The sequence below is a fragment of the Montipora capricornis genome, chromosome 3, assembly GCF_036669925.1.
Source record: "Montipora capricornis isolate CH-2021 chromosome 3, ASM3666992v2, whole genome shotgun sequence".
Taxonomy (NCBI): Eukaryota; Metazoa; Cnidaria; class Anthozoa; order Scleractinia; family Acroporidae; genus Montipora; species Montipora capricornis.
The window spans coordinates 76,207,350-76,219,849 of record NC_090885.1 but is presented as its reverse complement, the minus strand read 5'-3'; the positions used below and the strand labels follow the sequence as shown (position 1 = coordinate 76,219,849).

At 37.7% G+C, this 12,500-nt stretch overlaps 1 protein-coding gene across 3 annotated transcripts in view; it reads right to left on the bottom strand.

The window, feature by feature from the left end:
- LOC138041652 (ATP-dependent RNA helicase SUPV3L1, mitochondrial-like) overlaps nucleotides 1–12,500 on the bottom strand; it is a 30,473-nt gene that overhangs the window by 15,614 nt on the left and 2,359 nt on the right. The window contains exons 2-16 of one of the 3 annotated variants that reach the window (XM_068887410.1): nucleotides 11,877–11,954; nucleotides 10,896–11,006; nucleotides 10,190–10,313; nucleotides 9,741–9,909; nucleotides 8,662–8,773; nucleotides 7,899–7,976; nucleotides 7,606–7,697; nucleotides 5,904–5,958; nucleotides 5,190–5,324; nucleotides 4,894–4,987; nucleotides 3,652–3,792; nucleotides 3,505–3,568; nucleotides 2,390–2,470; nucleotides 1,020–1,088; nucleotides 662–763 (exon numbers count right to left, since the gene is read on the bottom strand). In XM_068887410.1, coding sequence (XP_068743511.1) covers nucleotides 662–763; nucleotides 1,020–1,088; nucleotides 2,390–2,470; nucleotides 3,505–3,568; nucleotides 3,652–3,792; nucleotides 4,894–4,987; nucleotides 5,190–5,324; nucleotides 5,904–5,958; nucleotides 7,606–7,697; nucleotides 7,899–7,976; nucleotides 8,662–8,773; nucleotides 9,741–9,909; nucleotides 10,190–10,313; nucleotides 10,896–11,006; nucleotides 11,877–11,954 — 1,505 coding nt within the window. The remainder of the gene's footprint in view (nucleotides 1–661; nucleotides 764–1,019; nucleotides 1,089–2,389; nucleotides 2,471–3,504; nucleotides 3,569–3,651; nucleotides 3,793–4,893; nucleotides 4,988–5,189; nucleotides 5,325–5,903; nucleotides 5,959–7,605; nucleotides 7,698–7,898; nucleotides 7,977–8,661; nucleotides 8,774–9,740; nucleotides 9,910–10,189; nucleotides 10,314–10,895; nucleotides 11,007–11,876; nucleotides 11,955–12,500) is intronic. The other 2 variants (XM_068887411.1, XM_068887412.1) reach the window with 2 other exon arrangements.

The window sequence follows — 12,500 nt, the reverse complement described above, 5'->3', positions numbered from 1 at the left end:
TTTACCCTCAAATATAGAACCACAGGGAGCCCCAAACACGTATCGAGTGCCACCTGTGTCTTCTAAAAAAGAATATATCATGTGGGAAAACCAAAAATATTGCGGATTGTGAACAACTTAAATAACTGGTTCTCAAGAGGACAGCAATGAAACCAAACTTACATTTAAACGTTTGTGGGAACTTTCTTCATCTTCTACTCTCAAAGGAACAATTCGGTTGAATTTCTTTTCTTATTCCGCAGTATTCATTTTATTCCCAACTATTCTTTTGAAAGACAGCGGTGGCAGTTGAGACGTGAATTTGGGATCCCCGTGACCTAATCTCGTTTCCAGATGCCCCAAAACTGCTCAAAACGCTGCAAAATGGCAGTTTTCGCAAAAAGTTGCCATTTGAGGCTGATTCAAACGTTTTCGACAAGTTTCCCAGCTCAGTGCAATTTTGATAGAATGAGTATTCAGTAAGTTTTTGAGGTTTTTTTCTCCAAACCTGAACGTATTTTCACACGCTTTCTTTTCTCACTAAAAAAGTAGTTCGTTTCTTTCTGATCTGAACAAATGGCTTTTCTAAAAGCTTTCTTTTGTATGCATGTGGACTGCTTTGCAGAACAGGCATTGAATCATGCAATTCTCGTAAAATTGGGCTTTAACTTCAATGTCCTACCTTTGGAGCTAAATCGATTGTCTTGGTGCTGATGGGCGCTGTGCTAAATATGTACTGGTCTGTTACGGAAAGCGGGAGGCCGCGTATTTTGTGGGCTATTTTCTGAAGAAAGCAAACATTGTTAAATAAATTCTCTTCGACTCCTGCTCGGGAGCTCTACAAAGAAGATTTCAATCCATAGGGAATGGAAGGCCTCGTGAGAGGCTCTTTCCATGACTTTAGCACAGCGTTTTATCAATAAACATTCGAACACCTCCAGAGGAAAGAGGTGTGGGAACTTATCTGTCTTTTCTTTTACTTTTTTTTTTAACTCAATGACAAAAAGGATAACTTGAAGAACTAAAACAAACAGGCCAACCTTCTTAAACTCCAAATCACACATGAAATAGTTCGCACCGTCCAGCTGCGCCACGCTTTCAAAAACGTCCTGTAAAAGAAAAATATTTGAGACATAATGACATTCGTATTGGTTTGTACTTCATTGCCCTCGCAGGGTTTTGGTCCTCTGTTAGTGTTGCAAGTTGAGGCGACGTGTTGCGAGAAGAAATTGTTTGGAGTGAAATTCTAAACGAGTACTCGAGGGAATGATATGTTTCTCCCGTTACTTGGCGTAAAGGAATAGTGTTTTAAGCAATTGTCTCCTAAAACCACCCGAAATTCAGGTGTCTCCAACGTGATTCAAACCCATGACCTCTGCGATGCCGGTGCAATGCTCTACCAACTGAGCCATGCAACCACTCAGTCAGGTCAATTTGTTGCGCTCATTTGTTCACTTCATTCAGAGAGATTAAAGGGGCTAGGTCACGCAATTTTAGGCAAATTCAGCACTGATCGAATGGTCATAGAATTAACTAAAATATCAAAATAACGGTTCAAAACTATAGAAGATCTCTAACAAAACACAAGGAAGCCAAGAAGGGACATGGATGGACAAAACTGGAGAGGATTGAAATGGATTGAATTTGGGTAAATTTGAAAAAAACGTAGGCCCACCTTCTTTCAAATTTATACCAGTCTATATCTAAATGTCATTTACACACCTGGAAAATCATTATCAGTTGTTATGTGGCCGTGATTTTGCAAATGAAAGACTCTCGCTCTGCCAATTTGACGTTTAGAGCTCATAATTAACAAAATTAAACATTAAACCTACCCCCTTCAAGCAAACGGTAAGTTCTCTAATTAACTGGTGAAAAACGCCCCTGGCATAGATCAGGCTGAAATTTGCGATTTGCCAAAAATCAAAGACACTTGTCAGTCTTTCTTGCCTATTGGAGCTGTTTTCAATCGAGTGTCGTAAAACAATCAGAAAGCAATTACTTCGACCAATCACACAATCACGGCAAGTGCAAACGCGCAATGAACCAAATCGTATTCGTAGCAATTACATGCAACTTGCTCAAAGCGCGGGAAAAAGCGCGCGTGCAAGTCGCGATTGGTTTTGGTTTTCCTTTTCATTGGTTGATAGTCTTAGAACTGGCGCGAGATTTTTAAACAAATCACAAAGGGTAGCAATTGCAATCGCGTAATTACTTTCGACACTGAGTCAACGATATAATCTTTTTCTGTGGCGTTGTTGTTGTCGTCGCTATCGTCGTTTCTCCCGAAAACCAGCGAGGGCATCTTTGTTTTAATACGTATTTCGCAAGGAACTTTACAGAGATTTTAAGGCTCGCGTGACTCAAGTACCAAGAGAAAACGTGGTCACTATCCTAATAGAAGACTTACATAAAGTTTGACAAGACTCGCATCTGGCAACTGTTGTGAAAGCATCTCAATCTGCTCCATTGTTGGCGCTAGCCCTGCTGCCTAACAAAATAAAAATAAAAAGATTATAACAGCTCTTGAAACACTTGACAAAACAGAAGCAAATGATTACAGTCTTCATTTTAACTGTCAAATTTGAATCTCTCCATCACAACGTGTGCAATCAAAGCAATAGAATATAATTGTATTTGCTCAGTTCATAGTTAATGTACAATTTAAAGTTGGAAACAAACAGATACATAGATAAAGTAATCATAATTACAATTTTAATACATTAAATGTTTGAGACTAGGAACTAAATAAATCATGCAGGTTTTCGATTTAGCCCCTTGCAAAAAACATTGTTCTGTATTTGTGGCCCCAAAAATTTACAAGGCTCCAAAAAATTATATTGCACCTAAGGAGCAGGATGTACACGAGAGTGGAATAAAAGGTGCTCCTAGTATTGCCACTATAAAGATCATGCATACTGTACTATATTTGATGATATAGTTCAGTTAGTAAGGCAACTATGAAAGGCGATATGGACCTACTTAAAAACAATAGGGAGCTTTAGCAACGACGACGGGAACGGCAACGAGAACGTCATGTAAAAACATAAATTCACGTTATTGCGATCACTTCGTGACTATTCCAAGCCTTTTAATATGACAAAGGTGTTTCAGTCCCTCAGGAATGAAACCGTTACGAGCGGCGCTTAATTTAGGGGAGAAAAATGAAAATTTATCTCCAGGTGCTGACGTTCTCCATAACACTTAAAACTTGGTAATTTCACGTTGTTGCTTTGCTGACGACGGCAAAGAAATGGACAAAAATGAAAAACGCACGTGCAGGGCGTGCAAAGCTATTGCTTTTGCCCACTAAATATGCAAATTTGAGACGTTCTCGTTGCCGTCGCCGTTGTCGTTGCTAAAGCTCCCTAATCTAAAACCTACGTCGGTAACTTACAAAATACGAAAACAAAAATGTTAAAAAGTTTTGCTTGAAGAATACATTACTTTTTTAATAGTTAAAAAATGAAAGGAAGAAAAAAATACCAGGAAGCTACAGTCTTAAAATTGCGAAGAATATTTTACCTTAACATCTTCTGTTGGAGCAGTTATCAGGGAGTGTAGAAGCTTTGAATCTTCTTTTTTGAACCTTAAATAGAAGGAGATTTTGTAGACAGATAGTCTAAGAAAGTGAAGGTTTAAGACTAAACTGACGAAGCATGAGGTTCTTACGTTAAAGCTTCGCCATTGGGATAATTGGAGCCATATCTTCCAGCTCGACCAGCAATCTGTTTAGCTTGAGAAGGAGTCAGCAGCACTACATCATGACCATCATACTTTGAAAGTTTACTGAACACAATCCGCTTAATGTTCCTGAGAAGATTAACAAATATAACAACGAGAAAACAAAGGCATCTTTGAACAAACTCTACTGGAGACCTCCGTCTGCTACACCCAAACGTTTGAGGTCAAAACCGGTCAGTGTAAAATGCAGACTGCAGACCAGGGGTAAAATGGAGACTGAGGTTATAATGTAACTGTTGAAAAAGCCCAAACCCCTTAGAAATGCTAACCTTAGGCCTAATTAGGCCTAAAACAATAATTGTTTAGGCTTAATTAGTAGCATTTCTAAAGGGTTTGGGCATATTCAACAGTTACATTATAACCTCAGTCTGCATTTTACCCCCGGTCTGCAGTCTGCATTTTACACTGACCAGATCAAAACTGCCATCACGGCTGTGAATTACCACTGTAAATGAGAGCAGACAGCACATGACCTTGATTCCAGGTCAAGAGCTTCTAAAGACAGATGAAGCACTTAGAATTAACAAAGGAGAGTTCACCATTATGGGCACAATAAAAAAAAATGATGAAGGAAAGGGACAATGGGGAAATATTAGAAATGAACCAATGGCAGACAAACTTATGATTAAAAGCTTGCCGAGAAAATTGAATAACAAACACTGTAACAAAAATAATGAGTAGTATTTCATCAGAATCCAAAAGGTTAAAGTAGTTGGTTATTTTTATTTCTGATCTTTTTGTTCTTTTCTTTAAGAGGATACCATCTTTTTTGTATTTTATTTCAATTTTTTTTTACTGAGGGGTGATAGAAAAATAAGAAATACATTATATAATTATCTCAGGAAGTAAGCTTGCTGTAATTGGCATATTTAGCCGTTAAACTGCACACTTTATTGATACTGTATTCTATACTCCAGGGGTTACAGATGCATTGCAAAAAGAAAAATAGAAGTGAGCATAAGGTAGTTACATGTAATATATTTGGATTCACAGTGGCGAAAGCAGCAGATGCGTTTGAGTTGGCCACTGAAAATAGAAAGGGTTACAAGTTAAGAGTAGAGGAGTACAAAACTTTATTTGTTTTTTCTCTTTTTTTTTCTTCTTATTTTCAAGTTAGCAATAGAAAGACTGTATAGTTTTACATTAAAATATTTTTCATCTGTCACTTACAAATTGAGTCCCATTCCAATTGCATCCGATGCTACCAACACAGAGCAGTCGTCCTCAGGATCATTAAACTTGCTTGCTTGCTCTACCTTAGTGGCTGCAATTAAAGCAACAGTCACATGACTGTTATTGAATGAACTGGATACTGAATGCCATGCTCTTACAGAGACCGTCTCAGACAATAATCAATCAGATTTGAGTGAGGTATAATACAAAACCTTCTAACAACCCTGAGGTGGAATGAATTTATAGATAGTGAATCGGATGAAAGCTGTCCAGCAACACACTTTAAGTCTAACCTGGAGGAAGACCACCATAAATGATGGCACATTTCGTTCTGCTCTTCTTTTCTATCTCTCTCCTTAAACGATACAACTCTTGTTGAGAGAATGAAACAACACAATCCCCAGGCTTGACACCTTGAAGCTTTCCACCTGTGAAGAGGAAGAAAGGGAAAGAAAAGATAAAAATATAATGAAAAAAAGATAATAATGACAACTACATGTAACTAATAAAGACATCTTTATCATAAAACATACGATAATCATTGGACTAGAGCAGTAAAGTCATGCATGCTAACTGTTATTATGCTACTGCCTTGAATTCAACAACACTTTTGCCTGTCGGCATTTGTGACAAGCTGAAGGAATGCAGGGTTGAGTCGGTGGTAAGAGCACTCACTGTCCAGCAAAGTGGTCCAGGATTCAATAAATGCTGGTATTTTGACTCTCTCTCTCTCTCTCTATCTCTCTAACAAGCCCCCACCCCTCCACCCCCCCAATGAGCCCCAGAATTAAATAAGCCTCCCCAAGGGTTTTCACAGTAAGACAGATGACTTTTATAATAATAATTAGTATAATTGTATGGGTAATTATTGAAAATTCTCTGCACTGATGGGTTGCACTTTTAGAGGCGGTTATTAAACGATAATCACCAAAGCGCTTTTTCCAAAAAGGTTGTCCATTATTATTGTTATTAACATTTTTTTAAATTAAATAATAATTGTTTGTTACCAAGGCTACGATGCTGCTTGACTTCTAGAGGAGAGAGTCTTTCATAATGACAGACCTATCAATAAAAAAATTTTAGTATGACTAAAGCACACTGTTTTTTGACAATAAATGTGTTTATGACAGCAAGTCAGAATGATGCTTTTATCTGAAGATAAATCATTACTATCAGTCAGCTGAAGAGCAGTTGACTGTAATAATTACATGTACATGTATGTTTGAATCTAACTTGCAAGCTTTTGGGCAATGCACAAGGTGCCATCCTTGGAAGAGAAATAAGAATAATTAGTATAATTACATACATGTAGGTGATTAATGAAACTTCTCTACACTGATTGGTTGCACTTGAGGTGATTATTGCATGATAATCACCTAAGCATTTTTTTTTACCAAAATGGCCGCAAGCCGTTTTGCCGGGACAACAGACGAAGAAATTAAAGAAAATTAAATGCCTACTTTTTTTTCGAATAATCAGCAATGTAATTATACTAAAACAACTATTCACCTCAGGCTTGGGGATTATCAGTGAATAAAAACCACAACTTTGTCTCTGGTTTTTAGTTACCAATATATTCACCTTGCCTGCGGTCAATAATTAACAATTATTCTTTGAAATCGAGGTGAATAGTGGTAGAATATTTACCGAGCTGCAAAGCGGCGAGGTAAATATTCTGCCACTTTTCACCGAGATTGAAAAGAATAATTGTTTTAGTATACACTCGTGAAGTGATCTCAACAACAAATGCAGAAAAAACCATCCAAAGTCGATTTCATTGGCATCTCAATTCATGCGTGGAAAACGTGCAAGTGGCACAAAGCATGCGCGAAAGTGTTTACAGAAGCTTCAAACATAGCAAATCTAAATAACCTCCATTAAAATCCTTGTCACAAACAGCAAAATAGTCATTTAGCACCATTTAAATCAGCAATCTAAATCGAAAGTTTGCTTGTTAAAACATTTTCACCATTCGATCAAAGTTTTTGAGGTACATTTGAAATGGAAATTGAAAGTGCAGTTCAACTTACTAAGGATCCACATGAAATGGTGGCTCTAATTGCTCAAGGTGAGCGTTAGTTTGTTGTAAAATGACCTGTCTTGTTTCCTTGCAACCATGTGGAACTTTCTTGAACAGTTTTTTAATTCCTCAATTTCATTAAGAAATTCGTTTTGGTGGGCGACCAGCCCTACAAGAGAGAATTACTCCGAATGAAACAAATTGTTGGTGTGAAGATTGTTTAATTTTCAGCAATAATTATCTGGCAAAACGAAGTCAAACACTGATTGGCAAAAGTATGAACTCTTCTCTTACCTTTGAAAACTTTCAGGCCAAATTTTGTGGCCTTCTTTGTCTTCCGTAGCACAGCATCATCTTGTATTCTCAATATAATTTTCCGATTCACAAATGCTGGTAAGTTTACGCCGGCCATTTTGTTTTGTTTGGATCAAGCATTATTCACTCTGTAGGGAGTGAATAATGCTCAATTACTCAGAGATAGTGAACCAATCAGATTGCTTGAAACACCAAGATCACTGAGTGAGTATATACTAATTATTATTATTATTATTATTATTATTATTATTATTATTGTTATTGTAGGGGTGAATCCATTCTTGGTGGGAGAAGAACCTCTGCAATCTCCCAGCTGAGAGGCTCCTCTTCCCGGTGGATTCGTATTTCTCTGAGTGACTACTTGGTATTTTTACCTCCATTTCATCATTGCAAGAGGCTACTAATCTTTGGACAACATCAACTGCTGAATGTTCACCACAAATATGAATTTCTGGACAGGGCAGACCTGTTTGGGAAATAATCATTTTTGATATCTGAGTGGTCATTGCAGTCACATGGGCAACTACTTGTAAAGCAGTTCCAAGGAAGCTTTATTAATATTATTTTACAAGCTTCAACAGAGATCACCTTCATGATTTAAGGCTAAAAGTAATCCAAAAAGCTGAAGCAAAACATAGGAAAAATAAATGTAAAAAACATTACAAACCCAAAAGAGCCCTTGTCCACGCCCAGCCTCGTTCATCATCTCTGATCATCTGAATTTCGTCTATCACTGCACAGTTATCTGTCAAAAAGCAGAAAGAGATGGTAGGATACAGTTGGAGGTTCAGCCCTGGCAGGAAAGGGGGCATGTTTTGTGCCTACAGGTATTTAAGACCACACCTTTGTTAGCTTGACATGGCCAAGTGGAGGATTTCATTTGAATTTGTCATCACTACCAAATTACCTGTTTAACTAAATTTTTTTTGTAGGTAGAAAATTTCTAAACCATAGTTATTGCCTAGCCTCCAGCTACCTTATCCCGTACATGTAAATTACACACATTTAGTTTTAGCAAAATTAATGTGAAAATCTTCAGTTCATGTACCTAAAGCCTGTTGTCACCTCACTGTAAAGCCAAGTTCATAAAGCAACAATGATCTAATCTGGGGGTTGACGATTCAACTCCCACCTGTGTCAGGGTTTTTCTCTTGTGTGGTGTACGTGTAGGCCCATTCCATTGTTTCTGGTACCATAGCATTGCTGTTACGTGATACAGTGTTGTAGCGTCATTCGATCTAAAGAGAGTGTCTCCTAAGTGTTGAAACCCCTTTGAGCCTCCTTAACAGATTTTACTCTGTCTGGGTAACGCCACACAATTTTACTTGTGAACTGGAGGGCAGCATCCTAGGGCATTTGAGGCGTCAATAGGTTAAACACTGAATAAAATGGAATTGAATTGAAAGAAAAGTACATTTGGCAATACATACAAAAAATCTTTGTTGAGCACATCTCAACAGTTGCAGCAATATGATTGGCAGGTTCCTCAGGTGAAATCGCCCATTGTCTGTCTTCACCAGTCAACAAGTCACATGGTATTCCCTGTTACAATGTTCATTATTTGCATAAGCTGTGAGTGACCTTACAAGTAGGTGGGGAAATGAAAATGAAAGAGAAAATTTATTACAAAATTTAAATTGGGTTAAATGTAACTTAATTTAGTTAAGGACTAGCGGCTAGTATTCTCAGTACATGGTGTAGTGTTGGCATTCATGGTGTGTATGACGTGGTCTGTTGGAGTTCTGTTTCCCTGTGTTGCATTACTGTTTTGGACATGATTACAGGGTGTTCTGGCCATCACAGGGTCAGTCTATTGCGGTCAATGCATACACCACTGCACATGCTCGTAGTTTTACTCTGCTCAGCACATGGGGCGTTTCATGTAGCTTGTTTTTTCTAGTGTCCCCACCCCCCTGGCCCCCTTTTGTCATATAATTATTTACCCATTTATATCTGCACAGTAGATTCTCCACTGTTCTTCCACATCAGTGTGACGGATGCCAGGGCTGGGGCTGGGGCTGGGGCTGGGGCTCATGGATGGGTTGCGGGTAAGGCAGGCTCTTAAATGTTCCTTCCACTTGGTTTTGGGATCAGCAGTTCCAGCCTCCACATTCCTGGGCACCCCACCTACTTATGCGACTTTAGGGGTTAACAGAAAATAACCTCAAATGAGACTGCAAAGGTGAGGTTTCTATATTGAGCAAATTTATTGCAAGTTGTTGACAGATGAGCTAATGCCAAGCACTCCTCTGTGTTTAACTGCCTGCTATTCCAAAATAAAACAATATGAACTTGTTGGCAGTCTTGGTTGACTACCATTACAAACTTTTTTCCAAAGCAAAATTATAAGTGATATTTTGGGAGACATTTTATTGGAAATTAAAAGCACTGCCCATGAACAAGAATGTCATCTTCATAATTATGCCACCTAGCTATAGAATCCTAAATGAAAGCAAGTGCCCAGGGGACTCAACAATCAAGACCGTAAACTGATTTACAATGTTCTTACAGCATCATTTGTTCTTCTAAAGACCTCAGTCGCTAACAGCCGAAGTGGGCCACAATACACCCCTGTGTCAGCAGCGCTGAATCTCTCAAGTGCAGTGTGCGTTTTACCACTGTTTGTGGGACCAGCATGATAAATAATTTTTCTCTTCATAGCCCTGGCCTCTAAGAACCTGACATTGTACAAAACACAAAAATAAGTTTGAACTTCAGAACTCCCAAGAGGAGTAAATTTATGGTACATTGCTTATAAAAAGAGATGTACACTTTATGAGACTGTCAAAATAGATGTATGCCTACAATGTAGCTCAGCCTTAAACCACATCTACAACTCTCCAGGGAATACATTATGATAATCATGATACCTACTGTAATAAGTTGATAGTATTCATGGTCAAGTATGACGAAAATAGCATAACAACGATATTAAAGAACCGTAAGTGTTCAACTTACAAATCAGCAGGACCACGTAGGTCTGAAATCTTTTTTACTTGATCAATGCAGTTTAACATGGGATGTACTTGACATGCAAATGCCAAAAATACAGGGAAAAGCTTTGATGGACTATCTGATGACACTACAAATTTAAAATAATTTTAGAGCTGTGAGTGATAGAATGATACAACATAAGAACTCACCATGCAATGGCTTACAAAAATTATTATTATTATCAAACCAACACCCTTTAGACAGCTTCTGTTGTCTGTGCATGCAAATGAGTGTCACAAACCACTATCAGTATTATATCTATTTCATAAACAAAAAGGCAAAAGGCACAAGTAGAGTCCAGTGGCATGCTTCCTAATGGCCCCTATTAAGGATGAGAGGCATAAATCGCCAGCATAAGAAATAACTAAAATCTGTGTAGTCGAATTGCTGAATATATAAAGTCATGCAAAGATGTAATGGCTCACAATTTGTCGTGCAACGCACTCCAGAATTTAGCAGAAGTATAACTTAAAAGAATTTATCGGTACTATTAAAGCCATTTATAAGTAGTACAATAGTAGCAAGTTTAGGAAAACTAGGGATATCAGTTTGTCTCATGGGGTAGTTAACAGATCTCAGAGAAGACAATATTGCTTGAGATTCTGCATATACATGAACTGTTCAAAACGTCATCATCATCATCATCATCATCATCATTGTGCAAACTCACCAGAATTGAAATAGGATTTTCTTAAAACTTTCAGCATTTCATCATTTCCAGCTTCCATTTCAGAAAGAATCTTTCTTCTGAATTCTTTAAAAATCTGCTTAAATAAAAGACCTGAAAAAACATTAAGCAATTACAATGAGACCGAGTAACATTAACCAATTCACTCCTCAGGCTTCCCAGGACCCCCCACATTGTAAAAATCTATCAAATCTCACTCCCAGGGGTCAACGGGTCAAAACATGTTTAAATGTGATCATCCATTTCACCTTTGAAGTGTGGTCTTTGGGAGCATTCTTTTTTTTAAAAACAGCATGTCCCCAGACACCCCTACAGGATGATTAGGCCCCTTGTTCATACAGTCAGTTACTCCACTCAAACCAGCCGAAAACTTCCAATTTTATTGAAACCTCTGTGGATGGATTTTACTCTGTCTAATGCCAAATGATTTTACTTGTCAATGGGGCTGCTTCAGGAAATAATAGGGATTTTACGATTTATGATGTGATCATCAATGAGAATGCCACATAACAAAAATATTATTGGTTAAAAGTTGTAACGAGCCGCAGGATTAAGGACAACACTGGACAATGAGTTTTGATCAGAACTCAATTATAACTTTGCACTGTCGTACGCCTTTTGCAATTATTGAGGTGGTGCTTTCGTCACTATCGCTATCGTAGATCTCTATTGGGTAGTCTCTATTGGGTTAAAAGCAAGTCCATCAAAAACCTGCTGCTCTGTTGTGACTTACATTGTATTATTTAGAATTCTTTCCTTTCAACGTATGACATTACTTTCTATAAAAGAAGCACCCATGCAATGGGTTAAAATTCTCAGCAATGGAACATATGGGTTAGTAAATTTTTAATAGAGCCTTTTATTAATTTGAAATAAACACTTCAACACCAATCTAGAAAATAATGTCTTTTAGAATATTTGAGAAAAATAATATTTTTAATAATGCCATGCTGTCATCCTTACCATTGATGCCCTTTTCAAGCGCTGCTTTTTTGACAAGTCTGTCTTCATAAAAGTCAAACAAAATGTCCATTACTTTGTCTGTTGGAAAATTTACCAACAAATAAGTAATGATCAATGCACACATTAGTCACAGCTCCCAAGGAAGGAGCTAACCCAGGTTACTGCAAACTATCAGTATACAATGATGTTTCTTTCCTCCTCATTACAGAATGTATACCATCAAGCTTTTTCAGACAAGGGTTGCCCAACTCTGTGGAATGATGTTAGCGCATTAAAGTGGTACTACGACCAAAAAAACAATTCTTTTTTTCCTTTGGATTTCAAAACTATGTTAACTAAACACTAACTGACCCAAGTTTTAAGTTCTGATTTTAAAAAGACACCTGTTTATTCTAACTGGAATTTTCTTATTTATTGGTCCGCCATTACTAACTTTAAAATCTTGAGAGAGCTGGGTCGATGAGAAAATGACGTCAAAGACTTACCAGTTTAAGAATGCAATGCGTGTGCACGCGGCTGGATTAATATGCACAGCACGGAAGTTTCGGGCTTTCAGACTTTTAAACCCGTGTTTTGCATATATCATAAATTGCGTTTACACGCTGTAATTTTAAGCTAGTGAGT